Source organism: Pelophylax lessonae (assembly GCF_965119305.1).
Source record: "Pelophylax lessonae genome assembly, chromosome: 8".
Taxonomy (NCBI): domain Eukaryota; kingdom Metazoa; phylum Chordata; class Amphibia; order Anura; family Ranidae; genus Pelophylax; species Pelophylax lessonae.
The window spans coordinates 147,111,768-147,131,183 of NC_138775.1; the positions used below are offsets into that span (position 1 = coordinate 147,111,768).

General features: G+C 40.6%; 1 protein-coding gene across 2 annotated transcripts in view; it reads right to left on the reverse strand.

Moving 5' to 3' along the window:
* The window catches only part of ALDH9A1 (aldehyde dehydrogenase 9 family member A1), a 96,584-nt gene that overhangs the window by 27,312 nt on the left and 49,856 nt on the right, over window positions 1-19,416 (reverse strand). For both annotated transcript variants that reach the window (XM_082265908.1, XM_082265907.1), the window contains exons 7-8: window positions 4,223-4,363; window positions 2,299-2,487 (exon numbers count right to left, since the gene is read on the reverse strand). In XM_082265908.1, the coding sequence (XP_082122034.1) occupies window positions 2,299-2,487; window positions 4,223-4,363 (330 nt within the window). The remainder of the gene's footprint in view (window positions 1-2,298; window positions 2,488-4,222; window positions 4,364-19,416) is intronic.

Below are 19,416 nucleotides of genomic sequence, written 5' to 3' on the forward strand. Positions count from 1 at the left end.
CCCCCTCTGTCTCCCCCCCCCCCCTGTCCCTATTCCCTCGCCATCTTTCTTTACCTTCTCTGTGTGTCGCCCAGCCTCGGGCTCTGCTCTCACTTATTCTTCCTACCTTCTAGTTAAAATCGGGGAGCGACGGCCGGGAAAGGTTTTTTCTTTCTCCAAACTACAGCTTTTCCACATGTCTGTAACGGTGCCTGGCTATTTGTGATTCCGGTTGGATATGACTGCACCTTCCCCGGCACCGGGGATGGGCTCTATGATTACGCCAGGACCCTCATTGCTCTTCGATCTGATATTATAGTTTGCTTCTCCTTTTGATGCTATGTTTGTTACACATGTCTGTACAGTACGTATCACAGATTGTTTCTCGACTGTTGTTCCTTTTCTACAAATAAAATATTTGAAAAAAAAAAATTAGGACATGCAGGAACGCATTTTTGATATCCACAGAAGCCATAATGTTCTCCCTTATTTCTGAAATAAAATGAGGACTGGCAGAAATTTGGGATCCAAAATGTAGTCAATGTGTTGCCTTGGAAATGGAACATTAACACATAGGGACAGAAGACCCGAGAGGGCTCGATTGAAATGTGGTAAAAAATGTGAAACTACAGTGTGTACCGGTCAAAAAATATTTCCTGAACCGAAGTATCAAGGATTCAAGATGTCTAAGCAACCATAAAAGGTTAATAAATGTCCCGCCATCAAGGACAGTGGGCTAGAACAAAGGCTTGCCTGAGAGTTTTTCAAACTACATGCCAAGTCATGCAGTTGGACAGGGAACCAAGCTAGGAGGGACTTGGCCAGAACATACAAGACTAAATGAATGTTATGTTTCCTAACAATTAGAAAATGGGATGACTGTGCAGTCTGGATTATAAGCTTCTCCCCCCCCCCCCCCAAAGAATAGTGTGACTTTGCTTTCAGCAGCATGGTAGATAAATAGTCCCTTGAAGATCATGCTGAAGAAATGCTTCTTGTATAAGAGTTCCATAGCCAAGCAACTTAACTAAAGGAAAACTGGGAGCATCATAACTTAAGGTCAAAGCTATAGACATTTGTCTACTATGATCAAAAATCAGTTGCAGTAGTGGAGAGATCTCGGAAAATCTACCTACAAAGAGGACATAGAAGCCGTATCTAATATTCTGCAGAGAGAAGATGTCCAGAATTTCTGTTTTAGATTTAGTGGGAAAGCGGTTCTCCAATTTTTGAACTAAGGATCAGAGGTGGTCCTCAAGAGACAAGTGGCTCCAAGTTCTGGTCAAGAGACATCCTAAAATGCTCAATCTGAATCATCTACTCTAAACCAGGAGCTCCTTTACATCCCTGTTTGCCTCTCTCACACTATTATTGCATTCACAGTGTGCTTGTGCACTCCTTCCACTTTCAGTGCTGCCATAACAAATTAAAAGGAGGGCTTCCCCATGCATCCAGCCTGCAAAGTACATCAAGTAAAGCGAAATAATGAGAGTTTAAACTCCCCACACAAATTAGCTGGTCATTTACAGTTTTTACTCTAGCAAACACCACACATGTATCTTCATTACCTAAACAAAGGAAACCTCAACCCAAGCATAAGCCTGCTAGGTACTTACAATGAGTTACAAGAGACAAGGAAATAAACACTGCCTCAGCTCTAGACTGATAGCTCCATAAGGAATCCCCAGACATATTGGCCTGACCAGAATAGCAGAGTCCTGTATAAACTGGAACAGACTGGTAGTCACTTCCAAATGCAGGGATGTTTCAGGGAGAACACTAGTATAGATGATGAACTGGGAGCCTGGGCTGCTTGGCTAGCTTGAGCACGTTCCAGGATTCCCATATCCAGACTGAATTTACCGGTAGCTGTAAATGACTTGAAAAACCTCCAGAGACTCAGGGCTGTTGCAGACAGGCCACTAGTATAAACTGGAAAGTAGAAAAAACTTCCTAATTTATAGAGAACAGCAGAGCTGAAGAAAATACATTCACTCTTTTGAGGACAGAGCAATACTAACATTTTTTTTTTGCCAGTGTCCATTTCTTCTGTAGGTAACAGTATAACCAGAAGGGTTAGGACATCCATAAGTAGGCGAGAAAGAAAAAGTTATTCTGGGCTTTACAATACTAAAATACGTCACTTGCATCCAAAGTGCAGGTGGCGTGGGGTGGCTTTGCCACTTCAGGGGTTGGTGGCTTACAAATTAGGAGAAACCTATGAACATCAAACTGTATTAGGAACTTCTACAGCAGACAACCAATGTGTCCAATCTAAAATGTAAAAGAAGACCTGCTTCACAGTAACATTTCACTTACCTGTTCTTTGGCACCCTTAATGAAACCAAATACTTTTTCCAGCTGAGGGCGGTTAATAAGTGGTCCCATCCTGGTGTCTTCCAAAAGGGGGTCTCCAATTTTAATTTTCTTTACCTTCTTCACTACCTCTTCAGTAAACTTTTCCAGAATGTCCCGTTGAACAAACACACGTGTCCCATTGCAGCACACCTAAAGAGTGCAATTGTGAGGATTTCATCAAAATTAGTTCTTACAAGTCAAGAGTGAGAGCACACACACATTTAAACACCAAGCGGCAGTCTTTACAGCAAAAAAAAAAAAATAAAAAATTAAAGCTGTATTAAACCCAAAATTTTATTATATTAACGATTACCAATCATTGAATGTGGTGGCCTCTTTTCACTTGGTGTTCAAGCCAGTAGCACACCTCCTGTATTAAAGTGCCCCCACTTTGTATGAAGGAGCACATTTGGACAGCAGCATTGTCAGTCCAGGGAGGAGGGGTGTTAGATGTGCCAGCAGATTTAAAAACACTAACAAATTAAAGCCAAACTCTAGCTAATAGTTTAAAAGGAGCAAACAGCAAAACAGCAAACATTCTTTTTTTCTTTTAGGATAAAGAATTTTTATTTAAGAAAAAAAAAAAAATTACTTTTATAATCACCCCCCTGTCAGCATTAAATGTCTCCGCTGACACCCGCTGCCCCATAGAGCTGCATGGAGGATCTGATCAGATCCGCCTAAAAAACTGACAGGCGGATCTGATCGGATCGCCCGTGTGAAAGAGCCCTAAGGGTCCGTTCCACTATCCCCGAGGAATTTGATATTGCGTCCACTGTATATCCTCCTACTGGGTGTGGTGGTCTCAGATGGGACACAACGAAGGAGGGAGACTCATGGTGTAGTATGTAATATACTTGTTTAATAAAAAAACGTATTCACTTACATGTTCAATACAGAAAATGCGGCTAGACCAGGATGTACAGTGATGGCCGGTATGCGTTCCAGTAGCCGGAAGTGATGTGGGCGTAGTGCGTGACCCGATGCGTTTCGTCATCATACAGCCCGTCACTTAAAAAAGGTCTGAATTCTTTCCTGGGTGTACTTAATATAAGTGGGTACTAAAATTTTTGTTAGGTAAACATGATCCAAGGAATATCTGATTGCCTCTCGGGGAATCTGGAAGGAATATTTTTTCCCCTGCTGCAGCAAATTGGATCATGCTTTGCTGGGGTTTTTTCGCCTTCCTCTGCGGGTATAGGATTGTGTATATGGGATTGTATGGTTGGGTTTTCAATACTGTTTTTTTTTTGGTTGAGTCAGATGGACTTGTGTCTTTTTTCAACCTGGCTAAATATGTAACTATGTAACTTCACTGGGTATATGTAAGCATTTACACCTGAGGCCAGTCACTTCACTGGGTATATGTAAGCATTTACACCTGAGGCCAGTCACTTCACTGGGTATATGTAAGCATTTACACCTGAGGCCAGTCACTTCACTGGGTATATGTAAGCGTTTACACCTGAGGCCAGTCACTTCACTGGGTACACCTGAGGCCAGTCACTTCACTGGGTATATGTAAGCGTTTACACCTGAGGCCAGTCACTTCACTGGGTACACCTGAGGCCAGTCACTTCACTGGGTATATGTAAGCGTTTACACCTGAGGCCAGTTACTTCACTGGGTATATGTAAGCGTTTACACCTGAGGCCAGTTACTTCACTGGGTATATGTAAGCGTTTACAACCACTTTAACGCGAGATAATCACTAATGTGTTTATGCATGAATCTGAATACTCCATTCCCATTTATTATAACTTTGCAGGCAGAAGCTAGTAGAAATGTGGCATATGTTACAAATCTTTTGAGGATACTTGATCGTCACACCTGATAACGTTGTGTAAAGATGCAGATAAATCTGATCCAATCAATCACATTTTACCTGTCCCTGTGTTAGGAAATTTGCCATCATTGCACCATTCACAGCATTTTCCAGGTCACTGTCGGAAAAGATAATGAGAGGAGACTTTCCGCCAAGCTCCAAAGTCACAGGTTTTATGCCTTTGGCTGCCATGTCCATGATCTGCAAAGAGACAGGTTGGTTTACAGTTTGTTAATTATTTCTAAGGTGTGTAGTAAGTGCATGTAGGTCTAGTACCTTCCCCATTGCAGAATGGGATGATGAGAAAGGTGCTGAGTGATTTACTACAAGTAAATTTAGAGTTACCTATGTAAAATAAATACCTTATCTTCCTGGAGTTCATATTAAATTATATAGATCATATTCAGAAAGTTACAATTCTGTATGAATATGTTCTTACGTGTCACAATATACAGAAACAATATAAAATAAATAAATACATTAAAGGAGAGTCCTTGATCTCTAACCAATGATAGTGCCTAGGTCTGAGAGAAGGAGCTTCTTGGGGGAATGACATCAATTTGGGGGTTTATGGGAGGTGTTGGTATGGGGCGCTACCACCTTGCACAGCGAATTACTTCGTTGTATATGATCCAAAAAATGAAAGTGCACAGTGCTTATTGGTGAAAGATTAGATGTGCAATATAGTGCAGATTTAAAATTAAATTAAATTAAAATTATAAAATTATAAACGGTAGTAATCGTGTATCAATTGGATTGTATGTGTCACTCATCGGATGTAAACAATCATATAGTGACCAGTGCAAAAAAAGTGCTAAGTGCAATATAGGTGATCAATAGATACTTTATTGTGGCCTCCTTTGAAAGAGGAAACTGACATCCGTGGTGAATATTACAGAACACTATGCAGTGTAAAGTGAGAGAGTAAAAACGCCTGTGGCGCGTGTTAGGAGTGAGAAGTGCTAATACCGTGGGTAAAGCACTTACCAAAAGTCCTCTCCCTTCTCACTCTAATATACTGTGTCTCCCTTCTCCGGATGCCTGTGAGAGCTGGTTGTTCCGTGCATACAGTTGCGCTTGCATCTAGGGAGTCAGTATACAAAAGACCAAGAGAGCTTCCATTGCGTAGTATAGTACATTATTGAGGGAAAAAATAGCATCGACTCACTGTTAGGAAGTTCACCGTCAGCTTGTTTGGTGTGTCTCCAGTGTTCGGCCGCGCGGTACTTCCGCGTTCCACCGGCCGGAGCCACCTAACCGGAAGTGACGTTGACGCTGCTTTGCCGCTCTACGCGTTTCGTCACTGCGACGTCATCTGGGGCGGTACTAGGCCACGTACTCCCGGAGCTTATATAGGCCTGCGTATCCTAGCGACCATTATGTGTACCTCCGCCATCTTGGTACCCTCACGCGAGTCATACCGGCGGCCATCTTGGTATCTTTGGATATAATGGTCCGCAAATACCGGATACCAGGTTATTTGTTTACATCACGTGAACTTCCTTATACAGCGGTCCCCACATATTAATGCATACATCTCATAAACATAAAGTGACAGTGATTAGTGAAAAACGTGCCTTAAAAGTGCTGAGAGATGAGCCGCGTGGGTGATCCGCTTTTTTATAGAGAGATTGTAAAATGTTAAACTTTTATTGTGAACACATTAAATTTAAAAATTAAAATGAGGATAAAAATTAAAATATATATATATAAAAATATATAAAAATATATAAAAAATATATATATAGGAATACTCGATGGGAGGGACATATCGAGTATGTAAATTCCAAATAGATCCATAGAGGGTATAAAAACCATACTATCTAAATGGGACTGGGCCCAACATCATGGCCTCAAGTTCATTTATGGAGGAGAGGAGTTAGGTAATATGTGTGGAGGAGGAGCCATAATGTTTGAGTTGGGGGAAAGAATTACAGACTTATTATTGTGTTGGAGCAACCATTGCGGAGGGATAAAAAATCAGCATAAAATTAGAAAAACAAGAGAAAAAAATCGGTGTATACGCTTGAGTTCGGATGCTTTAACATACCTTAGACTGTGAAACCCATTCTAAAAATTGTGGTGAAGATGTAAAAATATATAAAAAATATAAAAAAATATAAAAATGCATGGGGTCACATGTCTAAAACTGCATAAAACTGCATAAAAACGCATAAACTGCATGGGAACCATGTCCCTTCTAGAACTTTAAAAAATTTTAAAAAATTGTAAGGTCACAAAAACAGGAGGATCATAAACGAAGGAGGGTCATAAAAGAAGTGCTGGATATTAGATGTTCCTAAAAATACTAAAAGCCATAAAAGACCATGGTGTTAAAAGTCAGTGATAAAACAGTTTAGATCGATGTCTATATTAAGGCCTTCAGGCTGAAGTGATTGCAATAAATATATCCACTTTGTCTCATTGCGGGATACATTGATTTTCTTGTTGCTGCCCCTCCAGTCATTCTTGATTTTGTCAATTGCATAAAAAGTCATGACTGAGGGGTCTTTTGCATGGGCTATCTTAAAGTGACGTGACAAGCTATGTTTGTCGAAGCCCTTCTTTATATTTTTCACATGTTCCCTTATCCTTACAAACAATGGACGGGTGGTTCGACCCACATACTGCAGTTTGCACGGACATTCCACCACATATGTCACATGTGTGCTAGTGCATGTGATGGTTTCATTAATTTTGTATTGCCTTCCTGTTGATGTGGACTGGAAAACGGTTTTTCTTCTTTCTTGCGCTCTGTTTGTTCTGCATGGTAAACATTTCCTACACCGAAAAAAGCCTTTTAGATTTGTTGGAAGTTGTACTTGTTTGGGGGGGTCTATCACATTATGCACCAGTCTATTTCTGAGCGTGGGTGCTCTTCTGTATATGAAGTTTGGCTGGTTTGGTAATATTTTCTTCAATGTCTTGTCTGCTTTCAAAATAGGCCAGTGCTTTTTTATTATCTTCTCTAGTGCCTTATGTTGCCTGTTGTATCCTGTAAAAAAAGCAAATTCCATGTTCTTATATTTGTCTCTTTTTGGACCATTCTCTTGTATCATTTCCTCTCTCTTCATGCTCATTACTTTTTTCTTTATATTAAGCAGTTCTTTTTTCTTGTACCCCTTTTCCATAAATCTTTCAATAAGCATGTCTGCTTGTATGTTGAAGTCCTCGGGGTTGCTACAATTCCTTCTTATTCGCATTAGTTGGCCCTTTGGAATGTTGCCAAGCCATTTTGGATGGTGGCAGCTTGTTTTTGGTATGTATCCATTTCTGTCTGTCGTTTTGAAAAAAGTCTTGCTTGCCAATATTCCATCCTGTTTGAAGACCTCAATATCAAGAAATGCGATTTTTTGTGCATGCCAACTTCCCGAGAAGGTAATACCATAGGCATTGTTGTTAATTTCATTGAAAAAATTCTGTAGAGACTCCATATCCCCTTTCCAGATGAGTACAATATCATCTATATACCTCCGGTAGTATCCAATATTAGGCCTTGGTATACTGTAGATTTGTTCTTCTTCCCATTTTTGCATGAAAATGTTCGCCACACTCGGTGCATATTTTGCCCCCATGGCCACGCCTTTAACTTGTGTATAGTACTTTCCTTTGTGCCAAAAGTAGTTGGAGTTCATGGCTATCCCTAGTCCTTCCAAGATGAAATTGATCTGTTCCTCCCTCATTTCCGTACTGCTATGTAGTGCCCACTCTACTGCTTCTAGACCATCCTTCTGGACAATATTTGTATAGAGTGAATTCACATCGATAGTGACTAATAAATCCTCTTCTGCAATCTCAATGTTTTGAATCTCTGATAGAAACTGTTTGCTGTCCCTTAGGTAGGACTTCCCCAAGGGCACTAAAGGTTGCAGATACTTGTCCAGGTATTCACCAAGTCTGGAATGCAGGGAATTGATGCCGCTGATTATGGGCCTACCTGGTGGTTTCTTATCATCTTTATGGACTTTGGGTACATAGTACATGACCGGGGTCCTAGGTGCTTCTGGACAGAGGTATTTTGCTTCTTTCTTGTTCAGAATACCCATTTCTTTGCCTTTTTCCACGTATTTATGTAGTGTTTTCTCATAGTTTTTCTTGGGGTTTCCTCTCATTTTGATGTAGGTGTCTTCTTTGCTTAATAGGTTTTCCATTTCCTCCTCATAGTCTTTCTTGTTTAAAATCACTAGTCCTCCTCCTTTATCTGCTGGTCTGATGACCACACCTTTTTTCTTTTCCAGCTTTTTTATGGTTTCCCAAATGTTTTTCTCTTTCTTGTTTTTTATCTTGAGTGCTCTTATTTCCTCTTCTACCATTCGTTTGAATACTTCCAGATTTTCATTCTGGATATTCTTAGGGTTAGTGGTTGAGCGATTCTTCAAGTTAGTGTGTCTGTATGGTGTGTCATTTACACTTGTTTGTTGATTTTTCTTAAGGGCAAAGAATTTCTTAATGTTGAGCTTCCTTACGTATTTTTGAAGGTCAATATATGCCTCGAATTTGTCCAGATTCTTATCTGGTGCGTACTTAAGACCTAGGTCCAATATTTTCAACTCCTCCTCATCAAAAACTGTGTTGCTTAGATTAAAAATTCCTGCTCCTAATGTTGTCTTCTTCTTTTTCTTTGTCCCTCCTCGTTTTCCTCTTGGTTTCCGTTTCTGTTTTCTTGATATCCCTGTGTGTCTTCTCTCCTCGTTCCATTGTTCCATCCTTGGTTCCAAGGGTTTCTTCTTTGTCCTCCCTGTGGACCTTGGTTCCAGGTTTGGTGCCATCCGTTCTCTCTCTGTTGCCTCCATTGTCCTGGTGGGCGATATGGTCCTCCTCTCCCTCTTGGTGGTCTCCCTCTGTTGCCCCTTGGAAAAAAACCCCTCCTGGCTGGTGGGGGACCTCTATAATCGTATTGTGGTTCTTGATAGTTTTCCAGAGGCGAGTAGCTGTTGTATGTAGACACATAGTCCCTCTCATCCCTAGAGGGTCTGTTGTGTCTTATATCCCTCTGTCTGTTGGTTTCTCCATTTTGTGTTTGGTTAGTGGGCCTGAATGTGCGTTCCCTCTGGGGATTTCTGGTTGTGCTGACTTCCATCCAGGTGTCTGTGTCATCATCATCTCCAGCCTCAGAAGGTTCCCTGGAGTTATGTTCGATGGGGTCTATGAGGGTCGCTTGGCCCCCATATATCTCATCCGACTGCCATTTATAGACCTCCTGGTTTCTATAGTCCAGCACATCCCTCTTATACTTTTTTTGTTTTTTGCTCTGTATCGTTTGGTCATATTTCTGGATTGCTTCTTGTAGGATTTTTTCCTTTTCTTTATATTCCCTGGTGCCTGCCGATGGGGCCAGTTGCTCTTTAAGTTGGGTGATTACTCCTTCCACTTTTCTTAGCTTATGCTGTCTTCTTTTAATCAGCAACCCTAGCAGGTCTTTTTCACATTTATTGAAGAATTTAAACCAATCCTCCATGTGTGTTGGGTCATTAATATGGTCATTTGGCGCTACATCCCACCTCAGTCTCCTGGGGGTGATGTTTTCTTTAGTGTATTTATCTAAGGTGGCTATGTCCCACCATACACGCAGCTGTTTCTCCATATTGTGCCTAAGCTGCTTAAAAGTGCTGTCCATATCCTGTCTGTTTATGACTGTGTCCTGGTCAAAAACTACTTGTAGATTGACAGTTCTGTTGTTCATGTACTTGAATATATCCATTGCTGCAGGTGCGGTGGTGTTATCCACAGACATAGTAAAAAAGAGAGGTTTGGGGTGCACCCGCGCTATGGATAGCAACACAAGCACTGAATCAACAGTTTTAAATGCAGAGTGTGGGGATCAGATGGTTATGCTGCCTCCAACTTACCACAAGGGTAAAGAAATGTGGGGGTTTATGGGAGGTGTTGGTATGGGGCGCTACCACCTTGCACAGCGAATTACTTCGTTGTATATGATCCAAAAAATGAAAGTGCACAGTGCTTATTGGTGAAAGATTAAATGTGCAATATAGTGCAGATTTAAAATTAAATTAAATTAAAATTATAAAATTATAAACGGTAGTAATCGTGTATCAATTGGATTGTATGTGTCACTCATCGGATGTAAACAATCATATAGTGACCAGTGCAAAAAAAGTGCTAAGTGCAATATAGGTGATCAATAGATACTTTATTGTGGCCTCCTTTGAAAGAGGAAACTGACATCCGTGGTGAATATTACAGAACACTATGCAGTGTAAAGTGAGAGAGTAAAAACGCCTGTGGCGCGTGTTAGGAGTGAGAAGTGCTAATACCGTGGGTAAAGCACTTACCAAAAGTCCTCTCCCTTCTCACTCTAATATACTGTGTCTCCCTTCTCCGGATGCCTGTGAGAGCTGGTTGTTCCGTGCATACAGTTGCGCTTGCATCTAGGGAGTCAGTATACAAAAGACCAAGAGAGCTTCCATTGCGTAGTATAGTACATTATTGAGGGAAAAAATAGCATCGACTCACTGTTAGGAAGTTCACCGTCAGCTTGTTTGGTGTGTCTCCAGTGTTCGGCCGCGCGGTACTTCCGCGTTCCACCGGCCGGAGCCACCTAACCGGAAGTGACGTTGACGCTGCTTTGCCGCTCTACGCGTTTCGTCACTGCGACGTCATCTGGGGCGGTACTAGGCCACGTACTCCCGGAGCTTATATAGGCCTGCGTATCCTAGCGACCATTATGTGTACCTCCGCCATCTTGGTACCCTCACGCGAGTCATACCGGCGGCCATCTTGGTATCTTTGGATATAATGGTCCGCAAATACCGGATACCAGGTTATTTGTTTACATCACGTGAACTTCCTTATACAGCGGTCCCCACATATTAATGCATACATCTCATAAACATAAAGTGACAGTGATTAGTGAAAAACGTGCCTTAAAAGTGCTGAGAGATGAGCCGCGTGGGTGATCCGCTTTTTTATAGAGAGATTGTAAAATGTTAAACTTTTATTGTGAACACATTAAATTTAAAAATTAAAATGAGGATAAAAATTAAAATATATATATATAAAAATATATAAAAATATATAAAAAATATATATATAGGAATACTCGATGGGAGGGACATATCGAGTATGTAAATTCCAAATAGATCCATAGAGGGTATAAAAACCATACTATCTAAATGGGACTGGGCCCAACATCATGGCCTCAAGTTCATTTATGGAGGAGAGGAGTTAGGTAATATGTGTGGAGGAGGAGCCATAATGTTTGAGTTGGGGGAAAGAATTACAGACTTATTATTGTGTTGGAGCAACCATTGCGGAGGGATAAAAAATCAGCATAAAATTAGAAAAACAAGAGAAAAAAATCGGTGTATACGCTTGAGTTCGGATGCTTTAACATACCTTAGACTGTGAAACCCATTCTAAAAATTGTGGTGAAGATGTAAAAATATATAAAAAATATAAAAAAATATAAAAATGCATGGGGTCACATGTCTAAAACTGCATAAAACTGCATAAAAACGCATAAACTGCATGGGAACCATGTCCCTTCTAGAACTTTAAAAAATTTTAAAAAATTGTAAGGTCACAAAAACAGGAGGATCATAAACGAAGGAGGGTCATAAAAGAAGTGCTGGATATTAGATGTTCCTAAAAATACTAAAAGCCATAAAAGACCATGGTGTTAAAAGTCAGTGATAAAACAGTTTAGATCGATGTCTATATTAAGGCCTTCAGGCTGAAGTGATTGCAATAAATATATCCACTTTGTCTCATTGCGGGATACATTGATTTTCTTGTTGCTGCCCCTCCAGTCATTCTTGATTTTGTCAATTGCATAAAAAGCAATTTGTCAATTGCAGTTTTATGCAGTTTTAGACATGTGACCCCATGCATTTTTATATTTTTTTATATTTTTTATATATTTTTACATCTTCACCACAATTTTTAGAATGGGTTTCACAGTCTAAGGTATGTTAAAGCATCCGAACTCAAGCGTATACACCGATTTTTTTCTCTTGTTTTTCTAATTTTATGCTGATTTTTTATCCCTCCGCAATGGTTGCTCCAACACAATAATAAGTCTGTAATTCTTTCCCCCAACTCAAACATTATGGCTCCTCCTCCACACATATTACCTAACTCCTCTCCTCCATAAATGAACTTGAGGCCATGATGTTGGGCCCAGTCCCATTTAGATAGTATGGTTTTTATACCCTCTATGGATCTATTTGGAATTTACATACTCGATATGTCCCTCCCATCGAGTATTCCTATATATATATTTTTTATATATTTTTATATATTTTTATATATATATATTTTAATTTTTATCCTCATTTTAATTTTTAAATTTAATGTGTTCACAATAAAAGTTTAACATTTTACAATCTCTCTATAAAAAAGCGGATCACCCACGCGGCTCATCTCTCAGCACTTTTAAGGCACGTTTTTCACTAATCACTGTCACTTTATGTTTATGAGATGTATGCATTAATATGTGGGGACCGCTGTATAAGGAAGTTCACGTGATGTAAACAAATAACCTGGTATCCGGTATTTGCGGACCATTATATCCAAAGATACCAAGATGGCCGCCGGTATGACTCGCGTGAGGGTACCAAGATGGCGGAGGTACACATAATGGTCGCTAGGATACGCAGGCCTATATAAGCTCCGGGAGTACGTGGCCTAGTACCGCCCCAGATGACGTCGCAGTGACGAAACGCGTAGAGCGGCAAAGCAGCGTCAACGTCACTTCCGGTTAGGTGGCTCCGGCCGGTGGAACGCGGAAGTACCGCGCGGCCGAACACTGGAGACACACCAAACAAGCTGACGGTGAACTTCCTAACAGTGAGTCGATGCTATTTTTTCCCTCAATAATGTACTATACTACGCAATGGAAGCTCTCTTGGTCTTTTGTATACTGACTCCCTAGATGCAAGCGCAACTGTATGCACGGAACAACCAGCTCTCACAGGCATCCGGAGAAGGGAGACACAGTATATTAGAGTGAGAAGGGAGAGGACTTTTGGTAAGTGCTTTACCCACGGTATTAGCACTTCTCACTCCTAACACGCGCCACAGGCGTTTTTACTCTCTCACTTTACACTGCATAGTGTTCTGTAATATTCACCACGGATGTCAGTTTCCTCTTTCAAAGGAGGCCACAATAAAGTATCTATTGATCACCTATATTGCACTTAGCACTTTTTTTGCACTGGTCACTATATGATTGTTTACATCCGATGAGTGACACATACAATCCAATTGATACACGATTACTACCGTTTATAATTTTATAATTTTAATTTAATTTAATTTTAAATCTGCACTATATTGCACATTTAATCTTTCACCAATAAGCACTGTGCACTTTCATTTTTTGGATCATATACAACGAAGTAATTCGCTGTGCAAGGTGGTAGCGCCCCATACCAACACCTCCCATAAACCCCCACATTTCTCTACCCTTGTGGTAAGTTGGAGGCAGCATAACCATCTGATCCCCACACTCTGCATTTAAAACTGTTGATTCAGTGCTTGTGTTGCTATCCATAGCGCGGGTGCACCCCAAACCTCTCTTTTTTACTATGTCTGTGGATAACACCACCGCACCTGCAGCAATGGATATATTCAAGTACATGAACAACAGAACTGTCAATCTACAAGTAGTTTTTGACCAGGACACAGTCATAAACAGACAGGATATGGACAGCACTTTTAAGCAGCTTAGGCACAATATGGAGAAACAGCTGCGTGTATGGTGGGACATAGCCACCTTAGATAAATACACTAAAGAAAACATCACCCCCAGGAGACTGAGGTGGGATGTAGCGCCAAATGACCATATTAATGACCCAACACACATGGAGGATTGGTTTAAATTCTTCAATAAATGTGAAAAAGACCTGCTAGGGTTGCTGATTAAAAGAAGACAGCATAAGCTAAGAAAAGTGGAAGGAGTAATCACCCAACTTAAAGAGCAACTGGCCCCATCGGCAGGCACCAGGGAATATAAAGAAAAGGAAAAAATCCTACAAGAAGCAATCCAGAAATATGACCAAACGATACAGAGCAAAAAACAAAAAAAGTATAAGAGGGATGTGCTGGACTATAGAAACCAGGAGGTCTATAAATGGCAGTCGGATGAGATATATGGGGGCCAAGCGACCCTCATAGACCCCATCGAACATAACTCCAGGGAACCTTCTGAGGCTGGAGATGATGATGACACAGACACCTGGATGGAAGTCAGCACAACCAGAAATCCCCAGAGGGAACGCACATTCAGGCCCACTAACCAAACACAAAATGGAGAAACCAACAGACAGAGGGATATAAGACACAACAGACCCTCTAGGGATGAGAGGGACTATGTGTCTACATACAACAGCTACTCGCCTCTGGAAAACTATCAAGAACCACAATACGATTATAGAGGTCCCCCACCAGCCAGGAGGGGTTTTTTTCCAAGGGGCAACAGAGGGAGACCACCAAGAGGGAGAGGAGGACCATATCGCCCACCAGGACAATGGAGGCAACAGAGAGAGAACGGATGGCACCAAACCTGGAACCAAGGTCCACAGGGAGGACAAAGAAGAAACCCTTGGAACCAAGGATGGAACAATGGAACGAGGAGAGAAGACACACAGGGATATCAAGAAAACAGAAACGGAAACCAAGAGGAAAACGAGGAGGGACAAAGAAAAAGAAGAAGACAACATTAGGAGCAGGAATTTTTAATCTAAGCAACACAGTTTTTGATGAGGAGGAGTTGAAAATATTGGACCTAGGTCTTAAGTACGCACCAGATAAGAATCTGGACAAATTCGAGGCATATATTGACCTTCAAAAATACGTAAGGAAGCTCAACATTAAGAAATTCTTTGCCCTTAAGAAAAATCAACAAACAAGTGTAAATGACACACCATACAGACACACTAACTTGAAGAATCGCTCAACCACTAACCCTAAGAATATCCAGAATGAAAATCTGGAAGTATTCAAACGAATGGTAGAAGAGGAAATAAGAGCACTCAAGATAAAAAACAAGAAAGAGAAAAACATTTGGGAAACCATAAAAAAGCTGGAAAAGAAAAAAGGTGTGGTCATCAGACCAGCAGATAAAGGAGGAGGACTAGTGATTTTAAACAAGAAAGACTATGAGGAGGAAATGGAAAACCTATTAAGCAAAGAAGACACCTACATCAAAATGAGAGGAAACCCCAAGAAAAACTATGAGAAAACACTACATAAATACGTGGAAAAAGGCAAAGAAATGGGTATTCTGAACAAGAAAGAAGCAAAATACCTCTGTCCAGAAGCACCTAGGACCCCGGTCATGTACTATGTACCCAAAGTCCATAAAGATGATAAGAAACCACCAGGTAGGCCCATAATCAGCGGCATCAATTCCCTGCATTCCAGACTTGGTGAATACCTGGACAAGTATCTGCAACCTTTAGTGCCCTTGGGGAAGTCCTACCTAAGGGACAGCAAACAGTTTCTATCAGAGATTCAAAACATTGAGATTGCAGAAGAGGATTTATTAGTCACTATCGATGTGAATTCACTCTATACAAATATTGTCCAGAAGGATGGTCTAGAAGCAGTAGAGTGGGCACTACATAGCAGTACGGAAATGAGGGAGGAACAGATCAATTTCATCTTGGAAGGACTAGGGATAGCCATGAACTCCAACTACTTTTGGCACAAAGGAAAGTACTATACACAAGTTAAAGGCGTGGCCATGGGGGCAAAATATGCACCGAGTGTGGCGAACATTTTCATGCAAAAATGGGAAGAAGAACAAATCTACAGTATACCAAGGCCTAATATTGGATACTACCGGAGGTATATAGATGATATTGTACTCATCTGGAAAGGGGATATGGAGTCTCTACAGAATTTTTTCAATGAAATTAACAACAATGCCTATGGTATTACCTTCTCGGGAAGTTGGCATGCACAAAAAATCGCATTTCTTGATATTGAGGTCTTCAAACAGGATGGAATATTGGCAAGCAAGACTTTTTTCAAAACGACAGACAGAAATGGATACATACCAAAAACAAGCTGCCACCATCCAAAATGGCTTGGCAACATTCCAAAGGGCCAACTAATGCGAATAAGAAGGAATTGTAGCAACCCCGAGGACTTCAACATACAAGCAGACATGCTTATTGAAAGATTTATGGAAAAGGGGTACAAGAAAAAAGAACTGCTTAATATAAAGAAAAAAGTAATGAGCATGAAGAGAGAGGAAATGATACAAGAGAATGGTCCAAAAAGAGACAAATATAAGAACATGGAATTTGCTTTTTTTACAGGATACAACAGGCAACATAAGGCACTAGAGAAGATAATAAAAAAGCACTGGCCTATTTTGAAAGCAGACAAGACATTGAAGAAAATATTACCAAACCAGCCAAACTTCATATACAGAAGAGCACCCACGCTCAGAAATAGACTGGTGCATAATGTGATAGACCCCCCCAAACAAGTACAACTTCCAACAAATCTAAAAGGCTTTTTTCGGTGTAGGAAATGTTTACCATGCAGAACAAACAGAGCGCAAGAAAGAAGAAAAACCGTTTTCCAGTCCACATCAACAGGAAGGCAATACAAAATTAATGAAACCATCACATGCACTAGCACACATGTGACATATGTGGTGGAATGTCCGTGCAAACTGCAGTATGTGGGTCGAACCACCCGTCCATTGTTTGTAAGGATAAGGGAACATGTGAAAAATATAAAGAAGGGCTTCGACAAACATAGCTTGTCACGTCACTTTAAGATAGCCCATGCAAAAGACCCCTCAGTCATGACTTTTTATGCAATTGACAAAATCAAGAATGACTGGAGGGGCAGCAACAAGAAAATCAATGTATCCCGCAATGAGACAAAGTGGATATATTTATTGCAATCACTTCAGCCTGAAGGCCTTAATATAGACATCGATCTAAACTGTTTTATCACTGACTTTTAACACCATGGTCTTTTATGGCTTTTAGTATTTTTAGGAACATCTAATATCCAGCACTTCTTTTATGACCCTCCTTCGTTTATGATCCTCCTGTTTTTGTGACCTTACAATTTTTTAAAATTTTTTAAAGTTCTAGAAGGGACATGGTTCCCATGCAGTTTATGCGTTTTTATGCAGTTTTATGCAGTTTTAGACATGTGACCCCATGCATTTTTATATTTTTTTATATTTTTTATATATTTTTACATCTTCACCACAATTTTTAGAATGGGTTTCACAGTCTAAGGTATGTTAAAGCATCCGAACTCAAGCGTATACACCGATTTTTTTCTCTTGTTTTTCTAATTTTATGCTGATTTTTTATCCCTCCGCAATGGTTGCTCCAACACAATAATAAGTCTGTAATTCTTTCCCCCAACTCAAACATTATGGCTCCTCCTCCACACATATTACCTAACTCCTCTCCTCCATAAATGAACTTGAGGCCATGATGTTGGGCCCAGTCCCATTTAGATAGTATGGTTTTTATACCCTCTATGGATCTATTTGGAATTTACATACTCGATATGTCCCTCCCATCGAGTATTCCTATATATATATTTTTTATATATTTTTATATATTTTTATATATATATATTTTAATTTTTATCCTCATTTTAATTTTTAAATTTAATGTGTTCACAATAAAAGTTTAACATTTTACAATCTCTCTATAAAAAAGCGGATCACCCACGCGGCTCATCTCTCAGCACTTTTAAGGCACGTTTTTCACTAATCACTGTCACTTTATGTTTATGAGATGTATGCATTAATATGTGGGGACCGCTGTATAAGGAAGTTCACGTGATGTAAACAAATAACCTGGTATCCGGTATTTGCGGACCATTATATCCAAAGATACCAAGATGGCCGCCGGTATGACTCGCGTGAGGGTACCAAGATGGCGGAGGTACACATAATGGTCGCTAGGATACGCAGGCCTATATAAGCTCCGGGAGTACGTGGCCTAGTACCGCCCCAGATGACGTCGCAGTGACGAAACGCGTAGAGCGGCAAAGCAGCGTCAACGTCACTTCCGGTTAGGTGGCTCCGGCCGGTGGAACGCGGAAGTACCGCGCGGCCGAACACTGGAGACACACCAAACAAGCTGACGGTGAACTTCCTAACAGTGAGTCGATGCTATTTTTTCCCTCAATAATGTACTATACTACGCAATGGAAGCTCTCTTGGTCTTTTGTATACTGACTCCCTAGATGCAAGCGCAACTGTATGCACGGAACAACCAGCTCTCACAGGCATCCGGAGAAGGGAGACACAGTATATTAGAGTGAGAAGGGAGAGGACTTTTGGTAAGTGCTTTACCCACGGTATTAGCACTTCTCACTCCTAACACGCGCCACAGGCGTTTTTACTCTCTCACTTTACACTGCATAGTGTTCTGTAATATTCACCACGGATGTCAGTTTCCTCTTTCAAAGGAGGCCACAATAAAGTATCTATTGATCACCTATATTGCACTTAGCACTTTTTTTGCACTGGTCACTATATGATTGTTTACATCCGATGAGTGACACATACAATCCAATTGATACACGATTACTACCGTTTATAATTTTATAATTTTAATTTAATTTAATTTTAAATCTGCACTATATTGCACATTTAATCTTTCACCAATAAGCACTGTGCACTTTCATTTTTTGGATCATATACAACGAAGTAATTCGCTGTGCAAGGTGGTAGCGCCCCATACCAACACCTCCCATAAACCCCCACATTTCTTTACCCTTGTGGTAAGTTGGAGGCAGCATAACCATCTGATCCCCACACTCTGCATTTAAAACTGTTGATTCAGTGCTTGTGTTGCTATCCATAGCGCGGGTGCACCCCAAACCTCTCTTTTTTACAATGACATCAATTTGCTGCAGACAGCAAGTGATCATTCCCAGGGACTATTGTAATGCCGAAGTGAGAGGCAGAAGCAGGGGCTGGCCTGTGAGAGACAGCAGTTTTACATACAGCCAACAACATAAAAAAGATTACTGCACAGGCACCAGTATTTGAAGAACTGTGTTGTTATCTCAAGGCCAGCATAGTTCAGGAAATAAAAGCTGAACCTGGATGATGTCCGTAAAAAAAAAAAAAAAAATGGTACGGTCTTCTGGGGGTGAAGGAAGATGGAGGCATAGACAGGAGAAATACTGTGATCTCCTTGAGAGGTATTTAATAAAGGGCTTTTTCACACCTGACAGGCTCAGCTCAATGGTGCACTTTATATGAGGATTGAAAACACTGAATTTGGTTGCAT